General features: G+C 38.5%; 1 protein-coding gene across 4 annotated transcripts in view; it reads left to right on the forward strand.

Annotated features, from left to right (window-relative positions):
- The window catches only part of NDC1 (NDC1 transmembrane nucleoporin), a 45,327-nt gene extending 33,200 nt beyond the window's left edge, over positions 1 to 12,127 (forward strand). For 2 of the 4 annotated variants that reach the window (XM_007128161.4, XM_007128160.4), the window contains 2 exons: positions 6,117 to 6,277; positions 9,638 to 12,126. In XM_007128161.4, coding sequence (XP_007128223.1) covers positions 6,117 to 6,277; positions 9,638 to 9,701 — 225 coding nt within the window. In that variant the 3' untranslated portion in view covers positions 9,702 to 12,126. Of the gene's footprint in view, positions 1 to 6,116; positions 6,278 to 8,278; positions 8,330 to 9,637 lie in introns of those variants that run through there. The other 2 variants (XM_028489381.2, XM_024119776.3) reach the window with 2 other exon arrangements.
- Positions 12,128 to 20,346: the final 8,219 nt, after the last annotated feature.

Raw genomic sequence — 20,346 nt, forward strand, 5'->3', positions numbered from 1 at the left:
CTTCGTTTCTGTGTGAGGGCTTTCTCTAGTTGTGGCAAGCGGGGGCCTCTCTTCATCGCGGTGCGTGGGCCTCTCACTATCGTGGCAGAGCACAGGCTCCAGACGTGCAGGCTCAGTAGGTGTGGGTCACGGGCCTAATTGCTCCGTGGCATGTGGGATCTTCCCAGACCAGGGCTCGAACCCGTGTCCCCTGCATTGGCAGGCAGATTCTCAACCACTACACCACCAGGGAAGCCCTGTTTGTAGATTTTTTTTGTTTTTTTTTGGTGGTACGCAGGCCTCTCACTGTTGTGGCCTCTCCCGTTGCGGAGCACAGGCTCCGGACGCACAGGCTCAGTGGCCATGGCTCACGGGCCTAGCCGCTCCGCGGCATGTGGGATCTTCGCGGACCGGGGCACGAACCCGTGTCCCCTGCATCGGCAGGCGGACTCGCAGCCACTGCACCACCAGGGAAGCCCTGTAGATTTTTTGATGATGGCCATTCTGACCAGTGTGAGATGATATCTCATTGTAGTTTTGAATGTTTTGGAGATTAATCCTTTGTCAGTTGCTTCATTTGCAAATATTTTCTCCCATTCTAAGGGTTGTCTTTTCGTCTTGTTTATGGTTTCCTTTGCTGTGCAAAAGCTTTTAAGTTTCATTAGGTCCTTGTTACTACCAGTTCTTCAACTCCTTGTTGCCATGTCCTTCAGTTGCACCCATGTGGCAAAACTCTAAGGGATCAATTCCATATTGACCACCCACCCTTTCTCTTGCCCATCCCTCCTGCTTCAGCCTCACTTCAGCCCTTGGCATTTCTGACCTGAATTATTACTATGGCCTTTTGCTCCTCTTATTAACAGGGATCCTTCATTCTGACTTTAGTCACTATCCTGTTCTTCCTATAAGCCCTCTACTCTAATAACCACCATGGACTATTCCGTTTTCCCCCAAATATATTTTATTTTCATAACCAGACTCTAACTCTATATATGATGCTTCTTCTTTCCTTCTTTGCCTAGAACACATTTTTCTTTTCTCTGGCTCTGCCCTGTAATCCCCATTTCATCACTTTATTATACTGCATTTTAATTGTCTGTTTACTTTTATTGTCTCTAGTCAGAGCAGAGGCAGGGACCTTGTCTTATTTCTGTATTCCTAGCATCTGACCTGGTACCTAGCAAATGACAGGCACTTATTGAATGCTTGTTGGATGACTGCTGGATAGCTTCATGGTTGGTTTGGTGGGCAAAAGCTTCTGTTCTGGGGCCTGATTTGAGTGACAGTTCTGATGTAATGGGTTAATTATAATAGTCCCAAGCCCCTTCATTTTGAGAGGCAGGGATGTCATGTGACTCATAAGAGCCCTGTTACATGTTTTTGGTTTTACATTCTGTGACGTAGGAGGGATACTTGCTCTTAATAATGAGAGTAAGTTCTAAGTATCTCTGTAATTTAAGGCAAGTTATAAAATACAGGCTTCTGGATGTTATTAAGGAAAATTGTATGTAACTGTTCTGTTCTTTTGTTTTATTTTTCACCATCAATAAAAAAGCCATATCACTGTGAATCATTAAAGAGAAAATATGAAAGGAAAGGGGAAGGCTTTCATTCTTCAAACCATTCAGAGGGCAAGCAGTGGAGGGATGGATATCCTAGGACAGTTGTTCCTAATAGTGGGCCAGGCCCTCCTGGGAGATTCCAAGTATCACAACAGGTTCATGAATCCACACATACATTGCTGTCATCTGAGTAATTAATGTTTGTCTGACGTATTTATAGCTATTTTTCAGAGGTTTTTACATGCTGTTTTGGTTAATTAAAATAGAAGTTCATTTAAAAGCATTATTTCCTACATTAATGGATGGAGAACAGCTACTATCCTGTGGAATTCCACTACATATACATATATATGTGTATATATCTACATATATATATATAGTCTTTAAAAAGGGCCCTTATAAAGGTTGGGGACCAAAATGGTAGAGTGGTTTTTTTAATCAAAAAAATTTTTCTTAAATTGTGTCAAAATACACATAACGTAACATTTACCATTTTAACTATCTTTTAGTGTACATTTCTGTGTCGTTAAGTACAGTCACATTGTTGTTTAACCATCAACCATCATCTAACTCCAGAACTTTTTCATCTTTAAAAGTACATTTTAAAGTTTTCAGAAAGCCTTCAAGTCTTTGAAAAGTCATTGTCACCTTGATGGTAGGATATCAGCTCTGTCTATTATATTTTTTGCCTTATCATCTGAAGGTCAAATTTTGATATACTTGGAATATTGAAGTTGACCTTTATGCTATTCACATATCCATTCATCCAATAAATGTTAATTCAAATGGTTTACCATGTGTTAGGATATAGAGTGAGAAAAGGCAGACATGGTTCCTGCCCTCCAGGAGCTTACAGACTATAAAATGGAAAATCATACAAATAAGTAACTACAATTGTAATAAGTGCCACAGTATGCAAAAATGCAGGATGATCAGAGAACATAAAACAGGCGAGTCTAAGCTAGTCTTGTGAATAGGAGATTGAAAGGAAGTGTGAAGTCATTAAAGGCCTCCCTGAGGAAGTGATAACAGAAGTTAGAAGGAAGAATGGGGAAAAGGAAAGGAATGTTCTTGAGGGCCAGAACTATGGGTTTGAAGGCCCAGAGACCCTTGACCAATATTCTTCTACAAGTCACAGTCCATTCTTTGTTTCTCTAGAATCCTATGCTACTTTACCTAATATTTGTGTAGTACTCCAAAAGAAATGCTCTTTCTTTAATTTTTGTAACAATCCCATAAAGTTAGAATAAGGCTTACTTTGCATGATTTAGTCTCTCTCAAAAAGACTATATCTGTTGGTATGACTTAATCAAGATCATGCCAATAAATGGTCGAGTAAATTTGAAAACCAGGCTTTTAGACCTGAAGTCCTTTGCTTCCCGCCATATCAAATTACCTCTGTGAGGGCTTGGCAGGAGCATGCATTTCTTAACCTCCTTTCTTTTATTTATTTATTTACTTACTTACTTATTTATGGCTGCATCGGGTCTTCATTGCAGCACGCAGGCTCTTCATTGTGGTGCGCAGGCTTCTCTCTAGTTGTGGAGCGTGGGCTCAGTAGTTGTGGCTCACAGGCTTAGTTGCCCCGCGGCATGTGGGATCTTAGTTCCCTGACCAGGGATTGAATCCGTGTCACCTGTATTGGAAGGCGGATTCCTTTTTTGTTTTGTTTTGTTTTGAATTTTATTTTATTTTTATTATACATCAGGTTCTTATTAGTTATCTATTTTATACATATTAGTGTATATATGTCAATCCCAATCTCCTAATTCATCCCACCAACACCACCCCCCGACCCCCGCTTTCCCCCCTTGGTGTCCATATGTTTGCTCTCTACATCTCTGTCTCTGTTTCTGCCTTGCAAACTGGTTCACCTGAGCCTGCGCTCTAGAACCCGCAAGCCACAACTGCTGAAGCCCGTGTGCCTAGAGCCCATGCTCCACAGCAAGAGAAGCCACCGCAATGAGAAGCCCATGTACCGCAACAAAAAGTAGCCCCCGCTCGGTGCAACTAGAGAAAGCCCACGTGCAGCAACGAAGACCTAACGCAGCCAAAAATAAATAAAAATAGATTAAAAAAAAAAAAAAAGTCCACTGGATCCAGGTGTAAATGATGATGATAATCATCATCATCACACTGGTATACTGAGTGTTAATTAGAAGGTTTACAAGAAAATTGAAAAGGGAGTAACTTTTCCATTATGATTCAGTGTTATTTAATGTTGCTTAAATATGTCATTGAATACCATCTCCCATACTGCCTAAAATTATCTCAAGTTTGTCCCAGTCTTGGGAATCCCTCTTATAAGTTACTGTTGAGAGAATAAATGTTTAGACTTGCAGTTATCATGGCAGACTGAAAACACCCATCAGGTCTTATTCCTTCCCCCTAAACTCTGCTAAGCTACAGTAAAAGGACTTTTTAAAAAGACATAAATCCAGGGTCTTCCCTGGTGGCGCAGTGGTTAATAATCCGCCTGCCAGTGCAGGGGACACGGGTTCAAGCCCTGATCTGGGAAGATCCCACATGCCATGGAGCAACTCAGCCCATGCACCACAGCTACTGAGCCTGTGCTCTAGAGCCCACAAGCCATAACTACTGAGTCCACGTGCCACAACTACTGAAGCTCGCACGCCTAGAGCCCGTGCTCCGCAACAAGAGAAGCCACCGCAATGAGAAGCCCTCACACTGCAACGAAGAGTAGCTCCCGCTCGCTACAACTAGAGAGAGCCTGCGCACAGCAACAAAGACCCAATGCAGCCAAAAATAAATAACTAAATTTATTTAAAAAAAAACAAACGTAAATCCATAAATAGGAGAGGAGACAACAGCAACAAAGTCTTCAAAGCTGGACAGCAGATGGTTGAGATAACTAACTTAGTAGTTTCCAGAGGCAAATCTGAAGTTGGTAGTGGGGCAAGCACCAAGACCCTCTGGAACCAAAGGTGAAGGGACAGGTACCAGAACAGGGAGGTTTGGGTGAGAGCTGTTTGAAAACCAGTTAGATCCCTAGATTTTCCTAGGTGGTGCTTCTCCCTCATTCCAGCAGAAGTCGAGGTTCATCCTCAGAGAGAGTAGAGCACTGGGTCTCTGGACTGGGAGAGTTCACAGTTGCGGGTACTCTACTAAAAGCATAGAGGTGTGCTCCATAGCTCTGTTCACCACTTGGCTTCCCTGAGCACTGGGGACCAAGCCCCCCAGACAGGGTACTGGAAGACTTTTCTTTGGGAACTCTGATCAAACCAAGAAGAAAGACCTAAAGTTACTGAGTTGAGCACTTACCCCCCAAAAGTCCACGCAGATCACCTATTGTGAAGCCGTCAGTAATCTCCATTTGTGTACTCAAAGCTGTGGTCAGTAATCTCCAGTACTCAGAGCTTTCGGTCAGCTCTTTAGGAGGTCCCACTCGCAGTCATGAGCCAAGGATCACTAGATCTTGAAGAAAGTATCCAATACAGAAGATAGAGACCAAAAGAAGCAAAGAGAAGAAAAGTAGCTTGGGAAACTATAAAACAAAAAACCAAGTATATAACAAAAATCACCAAAATCCTAAGAAATTAAAGCGGTATTGCAGCCTTGAAACAAAAATAGGATGCTGAAGTAAAAAGGATCACTCAAATGACATGAAAGAGCTCTTTTTAAAGTTTTTATTTATTTTTTACACAGCAGGTTCTTATTAGTTATCTATTTAATACATAATAGTGTATATATGTCAGTCCCAATCTCCCAATTCATCCCACCACCACCCCCGCCCCTGCTTTCCCCTCTTAAGAGCTCTTGAAATTAAAAACATGATGGCAGAAATCCTTTTAACTATAGTTTTAAGTACTTTTTTGGTGCTTACATCCGTAACTATAAATAATAGACTTATATTATTACTTCTTGTCACTTTAGACATTATCTTTGCTGTAGTAGATTGACATGCTTATACTTCTCAGTCTTCTCCCTTCTCTTAATATAGTTTATAGCATTTAAAAATTATAATATTTACCTTTGGCTTTTAAAAGTTATACTTAAATCTCTTATACTATCAAATATAAATAAAATCAGTTTCACTTGTGAGTTCTCTTCCCACCTATTCTTGCTCATAGGTACTTTATCAGCTAGAATTGAAAAGGAAGATAAACTAGTATAGTAAATAACCTTACCCTTGTAAAGTATAAAGTTTGGTCTTTTTTTGGGCTGAGATTTATAATAAAGGTGCTCTTACCCATCTGTCATGCATCATAAGCAGAGTAGGATATCTGTGTTTCACTTCCCAGTTTTGCATTTTCAAGGCTGTTGAAGTATAACTGCTTTTTGGAGGACAGATGTGGACTTTTCCCTGGTAACTGCTGAAGTGGCTGAACCTCTACTCCCTGTTTTTCAAATTGATTTGACTGTGATCCAAAATAAATATTTTATTATATGTCTGTGTGTGTGTGTGTGTGTGTGTGTGTGTGTGTGTGTGTGTGTGTGTGTGTGTGTGTATCTGTATCTATCTATCTTTCTGAAATGAAATCTCTTTAATCCTTTGGACTAAATTGGCTTTCTTGATAGTCTGAACTAACGTGTTTTCTTTCTTTCTTGATGTAGGCAGTTGACAAGTACTTCAAGCTTCCTCATGCTTCCAGTAAACCACCTCGGATTTCAGGAAGCCTAGTGGACACTTCTTATAAAACATTAAGATTTGCCTTTAGAGCATCACTAAAAACTGCCATCTATAGAATAACTACTACATTTGGTGAACATCTGAAGTAAGTTTACCTGTTTTTGTTCCACGATAATTCACTTTCAGGAGTTCACCTGAGAAACAGGTATGAGAATTATAAAGGCTCCTAAGTTGAAAGTATTCTTTTGGGACCTTCATGATTCCTACTGGGAACTAACAGCTTGAATTTAGATTTAATATTTACATTTTAAAATTTAGCCTATCATATAAGCTTTGGGGCCTTCTTTCAAATGGGTAAAAAAGAGGATAGAAAGTTATAAAAGCAGCAAATGTAATTATATATTGTTTTTTTTTAATTACTAAAATATCCTTAAGGGAGAAAAAGGCAAAATGATATTTTCTTCTCCAGAAAAGCATATTAAAAATAATTCTGTTATTACGTCTTGGTCAGCAAACTAAGACTTGGGGTGAGGAGAGTATTCCATAAATGAGTCCTTGGTGCTTTGTGAATCGTGCTGGAAAAGCAATGATAGATCATACCACCTTCAGAAACGGAACCAGAAAGAAAACCACAAATGCCAAACCTGTGTATATTTAGTTTCTTTGATGTTTACTGCTTTCTTTTCATGAAATAATCTACCTAGGCAGTGTAAGGGATACTAGTTTATTAACTAAATTATGTCTGTCATAATTATAAATAAACTTTAAAAGATATAAGAGATTGCTCTGTTTTTTCTGTATGCAATCAATAAGTAGTTTAGAACTTCCTCAAACCACTTGCTTTTAGAAGCAGTAGTGTATTTCCTTTTACTTCCATGAGGCACATACATAAAGCATATGACATACATGTCAACACATACATAAGGTAGCAGCAGCAGCAAGTTTTTATGGAACACTTTGGTTCTGTGTGGGAATACAGAAGAGCTGTAGATAATCTGCTCTCCTTATGAGGTTTATTCATTTGTTTAAAAACAAACCAAAAGGGCTTCCCTGGTGACGCAGTGGTTGAGAGTCCGCCTGCCGATGCAGGGGACACGGGTTCGTGCCCCGGTCCGGGAAGATCCCAGATGCCATGGAGCAGCTAGGCCCGTGAGCCATCGCCGCTGAGCCTGCGCGTCCGGAGCCTGTGCTCCGCAACGAGAGAGGCCACAACAGTGAGAGGCCCGCGTACGGCAAAAAAAAAAAAAAAAAAAAAAAAATCTATTTATTGAGTGCTTCTAGATCTGCACTCTCCAATATGATAGCCACATATTGCTATTTAAATTTAAATTAATTAAAGTTAAATAAAATTGAAAATCAAGTTTGTCACTTACATTGGCCACATTTCAGGTCCTCAATAACTGCACATAGCCAGTGGCTACCGTATTGGACAGCTTAGGTATAAAACATTTCCATTATTGCAGAAAGTTCTGTTGCACAGTGCTGTTCTAGACAGTACACTTCGCATTTTCATTTACTCTTCTCAAAGAGCCTTTGAGGTGAAGAGATTATCGTATTGTATAGATATGGAAACTGAGACTTGGAGGGATTAAGAACTTGCCTAATAGCATAGTCTAGTCAGTGTTAGAACATGAACCTGAAATCAGGTCTTTCTTGCTCTTAAAATTCCACCTTCTTACCCTGTACAACACTAGACTCCCTTTAAGATGTAAACTGCCATGTAGGGTACTCTCAGAAAACGTTCAATGAATTTAGGTAATGAAATAGATATGATGTATATTGATGTTACAGCAAAACAGGAAGAAAAGGGGAAAATAAATTTCTTAGATAAGAAAGGGAGATAGATGACTGTTAAAAAAATTATGAAAATGAAACTCTGCCTTAGTTTCTTTCCTCTGAGAAGAACCATATTTTATACATGTACCAAAATTGATGAGGTCAGTAGAGACTATTTTGTACAAATATAGGACAGAATGGTATAGTAGAAGTTAGATTTGGAATTAAAACATTTGGATATATGCCTGGTTACATTATTGACTATCTGTAGTTGGGGGCAAGTTACCTATTGATTTAAGTAACTTACCTGAGATTATGCAAGTAGTAAGTTGCAGAACCAGCATTTAGACTCAAATCTTTCTGACCCTAGAATTCTATCTACAAACCTCTGGAAACCATTCTGATACTGTTTACCCTCCCATGAAAAGGGTATGTTATCCATTCCAGTTTGTTTCATTTGCTGTTAAGAGAGATAAAATGGGATCCTACATATGTAAAGCCCACGCTATATTATATATTGTTGTGACAATAACTATTATTACTGTATCATACCTGATTTATTCATTCCCCAAAACTTCACCTCTGAGAACCAGGTATAAATGAAGTAAACGTTTGAGGTGTGAAAATTAATGCACATCAGTTACGCATTGGGGAAATGCATTTAATACCTATTTACTCTTAATTTAGGCAAATTCGGTTTGCTAGTTTTCCAGCCTATAACATATTAAAATATGAGAGGAAGACTGCTGTTAGAGTCAAGAATACTAACAATAGTAAGAGATAGTACAGTGCCTGCTAGCAGAGGGGAGTCATGAGAAAAGCTGTGGACTTGGTGTTTGAAAAAGTTTGGAGCCATTTAGTGAGAGATGACAGCCTCACTGACACCTAGAGGGAGTCTGAACAGTAAAATACACTTGAGATGTTGCAGTTAGTCGGAGAGATGTGAATGTACAAGGTGCTTTAGCATGATTTGTAGCAAAATTATTATAATAAGACTTGACACTTTTAAAAGTGGCGACCTTCAGTTACCTGGAATTTTATCATTCAGTAATGGTATATTACTATCAACAACTAGAAAACCAGAATCTTTCAGTATATTCAATTTCTGCCCAAAAGTTTAAAAGGAAGTTTTATACTAGTTTCAATATATATATTTGCCCCGCTTTTGTCCAGGTAATGTATTTTTGTGGCGGCAAGGGTGGGGAGAGAACTCAGTTTCCCCCTCTAAGACATAACTTACGTTCAAAGGGAAAAGTAAATCTAAACCACCAAGCTATTACCTTTGAAAACGATTAGTGGAGTCTATTGTGTTTTAACCAAACATTTTAGTTTAAAGGATTTTATATTAAAGGCAATTCAAATACTCCACAACTCAAAGATAATGTTGGAATCTGGTTTAAATAAAATAATAAAATCCAGAAAATCTACTGCAAGGCCTGGAACTGCACAGCAGGTTCCACAGCAGAGCAGGTTAAAATTGATGCCTTCACTTGTCAGTCTTAATTTGCTTTGGTCTTTTAGAAGGTAGAAGCATGCTGTTACTGAATGCGAGCCCTCCTCCTCATTAGATTAAGGAGAGTTTTCATCCAGCTTTTTCAGAAGTACTAAATATGTGAAGATTTCTATTCGTTTTTAATTGTTTTGAAAAATATTGACTCTGTGCTCTGTGGTTCACTTAATATGCTTAATGTAAAATAAAGCTTATGCTTTGAATTTATGTTTCATTTAGTGCTGTGCAAGCATCTGCAGAACATCAGAAAAGACTTCAACAGTTCTTGGAGTTCAAAGAATAGTTAAGTAATATAAACTGTGTTCATTACACTGCTGATACAACTACAGATGGGACAGTAAATGTTCAGCATTCTTGGATCAGAAGAAAATGGACTAATTAGATGCTTCCTTTGTCGTGGTGGTTGCTTTGAAAACTATACTTTAATGGGAGAAATCGTGGAAAGAAATTCTCAACAGAATAACCGAAAACTGCCTTTTCTGTACCGATTACTTTTTGTGTGTGTGGTATAATAAAATCTTTATTCAATTTTACAGAAGCATCTATGGCAGTAGAAATGTTTGTAGCTTATATAGCTTAATAATAATGACTAGAAAATTTTTGGAGTTTACTTTTGAGAGGAGTAGAGTCAGCTCAGAAGGTACTGATAAAATAGGTTGACGTGATCTAGTCTTCCTTCCTAATCGTCCTGAGAGTTTAGCTCTCTGTAAATTCAAAATACATCAACTTTTTTGGAGTAGTTTCTGTTTGCTAAAGGATAAAAAGGGTAACAGTGGAGAAAAATTCACAGAAAATATTGTCTGAAGGACATATTTTGTTAATCTGTTAGGTTGTGTTTTTGTTTTCAGAGACAAATTAAATTTGCATGATTGTCCAAAAAAAGTCTCAATTTACAGATGCTAACTCTATATAAAGGAATGTGGAAAAATTCAGTTCTTAAGTTACAAGATTAAACATTCACATTTGGTTTTCGAAAGACAATTGACCAACATCTATGAATTTATTTTGTATCATGCTAGTAAACAATAAGCATATGGGTATTTTCTCAACTAGTTTTGCTTTCTTTTTCTGGAACAAAACATTAAGTGATTGCCGAGTTCTTCAAGTGAGAGAAAAAGTTTTGCACGAAACACCAGGAAACTTTCCCTTTTTTTTCCTTCCCTCATCTTCATTAGATCAAATTATTTTGTAAAGCTTAATTGGCCTCACAGAGGGAGCAACCTTTGCTTTGTTAACTGGCTAATTAAAATATATTAGGAAAATCTTTACAGCCAGAAACAACTTAGTCATCAATCAGCAAGTGAAACCAAAATGTCAGAGGGCTTACTGTACTTAGGAGTATGTTGTATGTCCCCAAAGTGAGTAGGTAATTTTATAATTTATTAGATCAACTTTGGAGGTGAAAGATTGGAAATCCTACTGGTAGATATTCACTGGACTAGCTTTGGACTGAAATGCTCCCTTGAAATTCTTTTCCCATTTTTTCCCTCTAGTGTCCCCCATTTTTTTCTTTAAAGTCAGCACAGAATTGTATATGAATCTTTAATGTGGTATATATGTCTACCATTTGTCTCATTACTTGATGTATTATATCTTGATTTATTTGTTGCCCCTTCAACCAGCACATGCCAAATTATAAATGAATCCTGCTGGCCTTTAAAGTATCTTTATGAGACAGTTTCCCAGTTGTCAAGTGTTTGGAGTATTTAGGCAGTTGCCTTTTTTTTTTTTTTTTTTTTTGCATCTTAAGTGGAGTTGATCTCTTTTTTGAATGTAAGAGTTGAATTTTGAATGTGGAAGTTACTTACAGATGACCAGAAAATTGTGACTAGGTTGACTGAGAACTGTCGAGTTCCATGTTTTAAAGCCATTGAACTTTTATATTCCATTCTCTGTGCTTTCCCTGGCTGAGGCATTTTGGGAGAAACGAACTCTTAACCTTATGCTTCCATAAAGAAGAATTTAAACTCTGACTTACTTAGATAAAATGTCTGGCTTTGTTTAGGTTTTTGTCATTTCCCATATACTTTGGGCAAATGTGTATTTGATGAGCAATGTGAAAATTTCTGATGTGTTCATCCCTATTTTTTCTCAAGAGGATGTGCTGTGTGCACAGGGTAGTTCACTTTATGTCTGGCTGGTGGAAATTTGGAAACTGCTTCCCCAAATCTGGATTGTATTTAGTAGATAAGGAAGTCAGTTCCTTTTCCTCATTGTATTGTTAATCTACACACCATCTGCTGGAGTAGGGTATGGCTCAATCACCTGTTATGAAAGAGAGCTCCTTCGCCTGTGTACAGGGAGGAGGATCTTAGGAAGGCCAGCAAGAGGAGAGAACCATTTCCTTTGATGAAGTCACATCCTGCATATGAACCCACTGATACTATACATTGGCCTGAAAATTAGAAGGTGTTCTTTAAAAGCCTTTCTCTGACTGTCAGTACAAAACGTGATTGTATCAGCTCTTGTAATGTTTTCTTGACCCTTATGGAAGGTATAAATCCATGTAACTTCTTTCCTAGAGAACTGGGACACTGTGCTAGAATTTTAAAAAACTTGTATAGTTGAGTGGACGTGGATAAGCAACAATTTGTTACTTTGCTGGGTTTATTCCTTGGTAATTGTTCTGTGTGTCTTCCTATAAATATGGTAATTTGTTTATATCCTTTTGTATATCATTGATACTGAATTGGGTAGAAAAATAAATTGACAGTTTTAAAAAATGGGACTATTAATTAAAATATGTGTATCTGTGAGGTCAGTTATTTAATTTCTGGGGTATGTGTGTGTGTGTGTGTGCGTGTGTGTGTTTCCTTAGCCATTTTAATTCAGTCTCAGAGTTGTTGCTTATAAAACCTGAAACACTTCCTGAGAAATGAGCTTTTGCCCCTGGTTGGACTAATCTGGTAGGTGATCTGTGTTTCATGGTAACTCTCACGAGCCTGAATCCTAAAAGCCTCTTTCTTCGTTGTCTTGGCTGCCTTTTTTTCTGAAACTAAACAAAGGATGCAGGTGCTGAAAGCCATTTCTTAATAGAGGTTTCTTTTCTTGCCAGAATAATGTTTCTAAATGGATCATATTCCACCAGACTAAAAGTTTTGTCTGTCAGCTTTACTTAAATTAGTCTGAACTTCACCTCAAGGTAGTTGAGGTACTATATATTAAAGCCCTCAACTTTCTTGTTTGCTATCCCAATCCATAGTTATGTTTCCTTAGAACCAAATAGCTTAAAACAAAGATGACTTTAATTCATCAGTTAATAATCCAGCTACTCTTAACAAGCTGCTGACCACCATTTTAAAATAAGCAAAATCGTTATCGTTTTGAGGGGTAAGAAGGGGGGATAGACAGCACGCACCCCCTTAGAGTTCTCAGTCGTGGTCCTAAGCAGCCTTGGCAGTTGCTGTAGTGATAGGCGCGTTGTTGTGGAGCTAGCTAATCATCCAAAAATACTCACTGAATGTCTATTATGGCCCAGCTATTAGAAACAAATTGACCTGTGAACAAGAGAGTCCTTGTCCTCCAGGAGTGTATAATCTGATGCAGTGGCATTTGAAACTTGGAATCAGAAGCATCAGACTCACAGGGAGCGGTTATTAAGGTGCAGAGTCCGGGCTCCACTTCAGTACAGATTCTGCTTCAGGAGGTCTGGACTGGTTCCCAAGAGATGTAGTTTGTAACCAATTCCAAGCAGTGGTCTGAGAATTACATTATGAGAAGGGTTTATCTTAGATCAGGAGATCTGATGCATTTAGCATGCATCAGAATCAGTTGGAAAGCTTGTTAAAACACATTACCGGGCCCCCTCTCCAGAGTTTTAGGTTCAGTAAGTCTGAGGTGGGGCCCAAGAATTTGTATTTCTAACAAGTGTCCAGATACTGCGGATGCTGCTAGTCAGGAGACCATACTTTAAGAACTACTGTGCTAGTGGATTTTCTCATATGTGTTGTTCTCTCAGATGAGTGTCTAAAGCATATGAACTATGATTTTCTATAAGGTAGAGTTCTTACATCTGATTCATTTGTTGGAAAGCTTGAAGAATGTGGTTAGATCCCATAGGTAATGCAGGAATGCTGAGAAATATTCAGGTGTTTGGTTGATTCTCTTGAAACTGCAGCAGGGATCTGACGCGAGTTGCTCTCGCACCTTTATGTTCTCGTGCTCATATTGTTCCCTTTGCCTGAATTTCTGTCTTGGCACACTTCCCATTTTTCACAGCGAGCTTAGCTTTCCCTCATGCTCCTGGATAGATTTCAATGTGTTTTTTCAATGCTTTGTCATTCTTTCTTTTTTGGACCTTATCACATTGAATTGTAACTTACCTGATTACAAATCTGCTTCCCCTTGTAGATTATGAGCTGTCTCTCCTTCCAGGATTCCCGTTACACTTTCTCAATATATCACTTTAATATTTTTGACTTTCCATGCTTTATTCTGGATAGTTTCTTCTGACCTGTCTTACAAGTCATTTTCCGCAACTGTGTCTAATCAGTAAACGTATCACACTAACAATAGTTTCCTGATAAATAAGTGAAAATTAGCAGTCCTTTTTTAGGATTAATTTTAGTTTTCATCTTTAGCAGACCTTATCTACAATTCCGAAATCCAGAGGTTTTTTTATTGGTAAGTTTGGTGACAAAACATATTTGGCAGCTAAACCTGACCTTAACTGATATGAGGTTATTTGTAGACTTAATTTATTCCATGTAGTATGACTACGTTTACATTCACTGTAGTGTGATTATAAGGTGCTGTTCCAGACCCCACTAGAGTGTTATGTAATATACATCTTTATTACCTTTCTAAAATCTGAAAAATTCTTTATTCGAAACATCGGGCCTCAGGAGTTTAAGACAGTATTGTAGACCTGTTTTTGTAAAATGCTGTTAATTCTTCCATTTACTCATGCAGCATTTACTAACTGCCTGCTGTATACCAGGCCCTGATAGTACAAACTTACCCCCTTAGAGTTCTTCCTTGTGTGGAAGAAGTAAGTGGAGGTAACCCTTGTTTGCAAAGACCTTTTTTCTACTTATTTACAGAATTGATGTGTCTTGCTATGTGCTGTCCCATTGTTGACTGAGCATCTATCTGTTCCTAGCCTACCCAGAATGCAGCATCTCTTTAGGTGTCCTGGTGCTCTCCCACTTTGTCTCCTGCATTATTTTTCAGGAGCTGTGTGGCTCTTCCTTGTCTTTAATTGCTCATGTTCTCCCTGCACACACATATCTCTTACCAGATACTGTTGAGTGTGCCTTGCAAGTGATTCTGTTGGTAAAGTAGTCCTGATGGTAGTTCTGGAAGACCTATGGGATGTCTCTGGCAGAGAAACATTGGAAGATGACCTCTGAATCACATGCTTTTACTTGATAGTCTTGAAGATATGTTGACTCTTGATTGATTTATCCTTTTTAATCTCTCAACTTACTAGTAAAGCGGTCTACAGTCTTGAAAAAATTTTGAACACTAGTCCCTCCCTTGCTATATTATGATTCTTTGTTGCAAGGACACAATCCCCAACTTAGCTTAAGCATAAGAAGGGGAGTTGATCCTAAGGGCACAGGAAAGTCTTGTTGAGCACAAGTATAGATTTGCTTCTGGGCCCCATGAAGAACCAGGAAAGCTCTCAGGACCTCTAAATGGTCCTTCTCTGCTTCTTTGTGCATCAAAGATTTATTCTGTCTCTCTGCCTAGTGGCTTTCTGCTACTCACTCCATCTGCCCTCTAACTCCTGAGTTTACATATAATAGATGTAGACTGACCGTCTGTTTCTGAATGACAATCAAATTCCTGTTTGAAAGAAATTAGCCTAAATGGATCAAGTGTCCAAGGGTCTAATTAGGCTTCAGGGACAAGGTCATGTAGGGCCAACATGGCTTCTGAGAACTTACCTTTGTTGATCAGGATAAAGTGTCAGGGGCAGTTTCCAGAGTTTTCCAACAGAGGGGACAGAATTTGAGATTCAGGGCCTGCAAAGAGGGGCTGGTTAGTCCCCTTGGTTTGGGTTGGAACCCCAAAGGGCTGCAACCTAGAAGGAAGGGTGAAGAGCAAGTCGATTGCATGAGCTGTAGTTGAGTTAGAATCCTAATTAAATTGAATTGCAGTAATCCCTATTTGCCAGTGTTTCTAGCTCCTGGGAGAAGCTATCATAAATCATCTCTGGAGGAAAACAATATCCTGCGTCTCAATTATTTCTACAAATGATTTTTCAGATACAATGTCTGCAGACAATTGAAAATAACCAGGCATAAGAAGAGACAACATGAATGAGAATAACAAAAGCAATAGACAATAGAATAGACCCATAGGGACTCCAGGCATTAGAGTTATCAGACAAAGATTTTAAAAGAATTATGATTACTGTGTTCAATAAGGTTAAAAAATGAAATTTTAATTCATTAGAGAACTAGAAACTACATATATATGTAGTAGAAACCACACACATACACACAGATAATTTGAAAAAGTACCACAGAGAAATTCTAGAACAGAAAAATGGAATAAAATTAAGTCAATGGATAGGTTTACCTGCAGATAGACATAACTGAAAAAGATTGACTTAGAAGATCGGTCAGAAGAAATTATTCAGAATAAAGCATGGAAAGTAAAAAATATCAAAATACAGATGACAGATTAAGACAGAGATAATATAATGAGAAAGTTTGTAAATGTAATTGGAGTCCTGGAAAGAGACGGTGATCTGATGGAACAGAAACGATTTTGAAGACTTAATAGCAAAGAACTTTCTAAAATTGATAAAATGTCAAGGCACAGATTGAGAAACCTCTATGACTCCTAAACAGATAAATAAAAAGAGTGCACACTGAGGTACATCAGTGCTAAAAATCAAAGTGTTCAAAGTAGCCAGAAGTGCAAAAAAGACCATGTTTAAATGAACAACAACTAGACAGCTAACATTTCAACGAAAACAATTGAAGAGAATGGAATGGAAATTTTAAAGTGCTGGAAGAAATTTACTAACCTAGAACGCCATATCCAGCATTAATCTACAAAAATAGTGGGGAAATTAAAAACATTTTCAGACAAAAGCTGAGAAATTTCATCAACAGGTCACACTAAAAGGAACTTAATTTGTAAATGTAGGGTTTTTTTGCTTTTTCAGGGATAAGAAAGGATAGAGAAGCAGGAAGAAATTAAGAACAACAAAAAGGATAAATATTAATATTGACTTATGAGACATAGTAATGTCTAACGGGGTTTTAAATATAGGGAGAAAGTACACAACATAATGACATATACGTTAATATTGGGGATGTAAAATAGCTTAAGGTCTTTATGTTGTCTGGGAATAGAGAGAAAGTGCCAATAGAGTAAAAGTAGGCTTTGATATATTAAAGGTGTACATTGTAACTTAAGGAAAACCTCTAAAAGAATAGTAAAAGTTTCAAATGAAGACAGGGAAAGAATGAAATAACAAAAAATGAACGAAAGGAGGAGGAAAAAAGAAACCTGAAATAGGCAGGACAAAGAAAATGCACATAATAAGTTGTAGATTTAAACCCAAGATATCAGGACTTCCCTGGCGGTCCAGTGGTTAAGACTGCATGCTCCCAATGCAGGGGGCATGGGTTCGAGCCCTGGTCAGGGAACTAAGATTCCATATGCCGTGCAGCCACCAAAATATAAATAAATAAACCCAAGATATCAGTAATTACATTAATATAAATGAACTAATATTCCACTCAAAAAGCAAAGATCATCAAACAAAAAACCAAAATTGAACTGTTAGCTGTCAACAAGAGCCACAGTTAAAGAAAGATATATTGAAAATAAAAAAAATAGGAAAGAAACATGCAGACACTAAAAGAAAGCCGGTATACTTGCATTAATTTTTGATAACGTATAAGGCAAAAACCCTCACTAGAGATAAAGAGGGGCACTTCAAAATAAAAGATTCAATTCATGAGAAAGATAACAGTTCTAAATGTTAATGCACCTAATAACATAGCCTTAAAGTATATTAAAAAATATGGGCAAAAGATTAACAGGCACTTCAAAAATGAGGATATTGAAATGGCTTATGAGAGAAGATAGGTATTCAGCACCATCGGTTACTAGGGAAATACAAAATTAAACTATACTGAGATACCACTCAACAAAAATAAGTGTGTGTGCACACCGAAAGTCATGTTTACAAGGATGCTTACGGCAGGATTTTTCACAATAACCCCAAATTGGAGACAATTGTCTGTCAATAGTAGAATGGATAAATAAATTGTGCTACACTTTTACAATGCAATTTTACATAGCAAGCAAAAGAATGGACTACTGCTATGTATAACAACATGAATGAAGCTCATAGACATGGTATTAAGCAAAAGAAGCCAGACACAAAGGAATATATACTATACGATTACATTTTTATGCATTTCAAGAACAGGTAAAACTTCATGTTATCATCCTCAGTCAGAATAGTAATGGAGAGAGGGGCAGCATATTGACTTAGAATGGCATGAGGAAACCTGAGGTGCTGGAAATGTTCTATATCTTGATTTGAATTATGTGGGTGTATACATAAAAGACTTGTTGAACTGGATATGTAAGATTTATGTGCTTTATGTATTGGTATCTTATACCTTAATAAAAAATACACAAAACAAAAACTGACAGAACCACTTACAAGGAGAAATAGATAAATCCGCAATTACAACAAGATTCTTTACACACCTCTCTCAGTAACTGATAGAACAAGTAGATTTTAGCAATCAGTAAGGATGTAGAATATTTGAATGACACAGTCGGCAAGCTTGACCTAATGGACACATATGAAACACTGCACCTGACAACTAAAAAACAGGCATTCTCTTCAAGCTCACATTGAACATTTACAAATCTGGCCATATGTTGATCCATAAAGCAAGTTTCAACAAATTTAAAAGGATTAAAATGATTTAGAGTATATTTGTAAGGCAGTTAAGGTAGAAATCCATTAAAAATGATAATTAGAATATTCCATATGTTTGGAAATTAAGAAATACACTTCAAAATCTCCCACAGAAAATGACACAGGTGGGAATTAGAAAAATGATTCTAAAGGAGTGATAATAAGAATACATGTTGAAACTTGTGAGATATAGCTAATGCCATGCTTAGAGGGAAATTTATACCCTTATAATGCATTTATTAGGGTACTTCCCTGGTGGCGAAGTGGTTAAGAATCCGCCTGCAGATGCAGGAGACACGGGTTCAAGCCCTGGTCTGCGAAGATCCCACAGGCCGCGGAGAAACAAAGCCCATGCGCCACAACTACTGAGCCTGTGCTCTAGAGCCCGTGAGCCACAACTACTGAGCCTGCAATGCCACAACTACTGCAGCCCGTGTGTCTAGAGCCTGTGCTCCGCGTAAAGAGAAGCCACCGCAATGAGAAGCCCGCACACCGTAACAAAGAGTAGCCCCTGCTCGCCGCAACTAGAGAAAGCCTGCACACAGCAGCGAAGACCCAATGCAGCCAATAAATAAATAAATAAATAAATATTTTAAAAATGCATCTATTAGGAAAGAAGGAAGGCTGAAGATCAGTGGGCTGAGCAGCATCTCAAAAAGCTAGAAAGTGAATTTTATCACTTTTGTCTTTGCCACCTCGATATCTTTTCAATGAACATGTCATAATGTATTATAATTAACCAGTTTACTTGGTCTTACTGGAAATGGTGATATATGAGTTCTTTGGGTTCAAGGATCATGTCTTTTTATAAACCCAGTGCTTGTTGAAGTACCTTGCACATGGTTGATAATTGTTTTAACTGAATTCAGTTCATCCTCAGTGCCTTAGGTTGGTCAGAAACCCAGAGTCTCGGGACTTCCCTCGTGGTGCAATGGTTAATACTCCACACTCCCAATGCAGCGGGCCAGGGTTCAATCCCTGGTCAAGGAACTAGATCCCACGTGCATGCCTCATGCCACAACTAAGGAGCCCGCCTGGCACAACTAAGGAGTCCATGTGCCGCAACTAAGGAGCCCGCCCGCTGCAACTAAGACCTGGTGCAACCAAATAAATAAATAAATATTAAAAAAAAAAAGAAAAAGAAAAAGAAACCCGGGGTCTCAATCTCGAGCTTACAAAAGCCAAACAGGTGATGTCATGAGTAAGGCTGTCAGGATGGGAAATGCAGCAAACCAGAGAGCACGTACCCCATCTAAAGGAGCGACTGCTGAGTACTATTCCATTGTGTATATGTACCACGTCTTCTTTATCCATTCCTCTGTCGATGGACATTTAGGTTGCTTCCATGTCCTGGCTATTGTAAAGAGTGCTGCATTGGGGTGCATGCATCCTTTCGAATCATGGTTTTCTCCGGATATACGCCCAGGAGTGAGACTATACTCAGCCATAAGAAGGAACTAAATAATGCCATTTGCAGCGACATGGATGGACCTAGAGACTGTTATACAGAGTGAAGTAAGGGACTTTCCTGGCGGTCCAGTGCTTAAGACTCTGCGCTTCTACTGCATGAGACATAGGTTTGATCCCTGGTTGGGAACTAAGATCCTGCATGCCACGCGGCGTGGCCAAAAACAAACAAGCAAAAAAGAGTGAAGAAAGAAAAAGTCAAGTATCGTATAATATTGCTTATATGTGGAATCTAGAAAAATGGTACAGATGAACTTATCTGCAAAGCAGAAATAGAGTCACAGATGTAGAAAACAAACTTATGGTTACCAAGGGGGGAAGGGGGGGTGGGATGAATTGGGAGATTGGGATCGACATATATACACTACTATATATAAAATAGATAACTATGGCTTCCCTGGTGGCGCAGTGGTTGAGAATCTGCCTGCTAATGCAGGGGACACGGGTTCGAGCCCTGGTCTGGGAGGATCCCACATGCCGCGGAGCAACTGGGCCCGTGAGCCACAACTACTGAGCCTGCGCGTCTGGAGCCTGTGCTCCGCAACAAGAGAGGCCG

This window comes from Physeter macrocephalus, chromosome 4, assembly GCF_002837175.3.
Source record: "Physeter macrocephalus isolate SW-GA chromosome 4, ASM283717v5, whole genome shotgun sequence".
NCBI lineage: Eukaryota > Metazoa > Chordata > Mammalia > Artiodactyla > Physeteridae > Physeter > Physeter macrocephalus.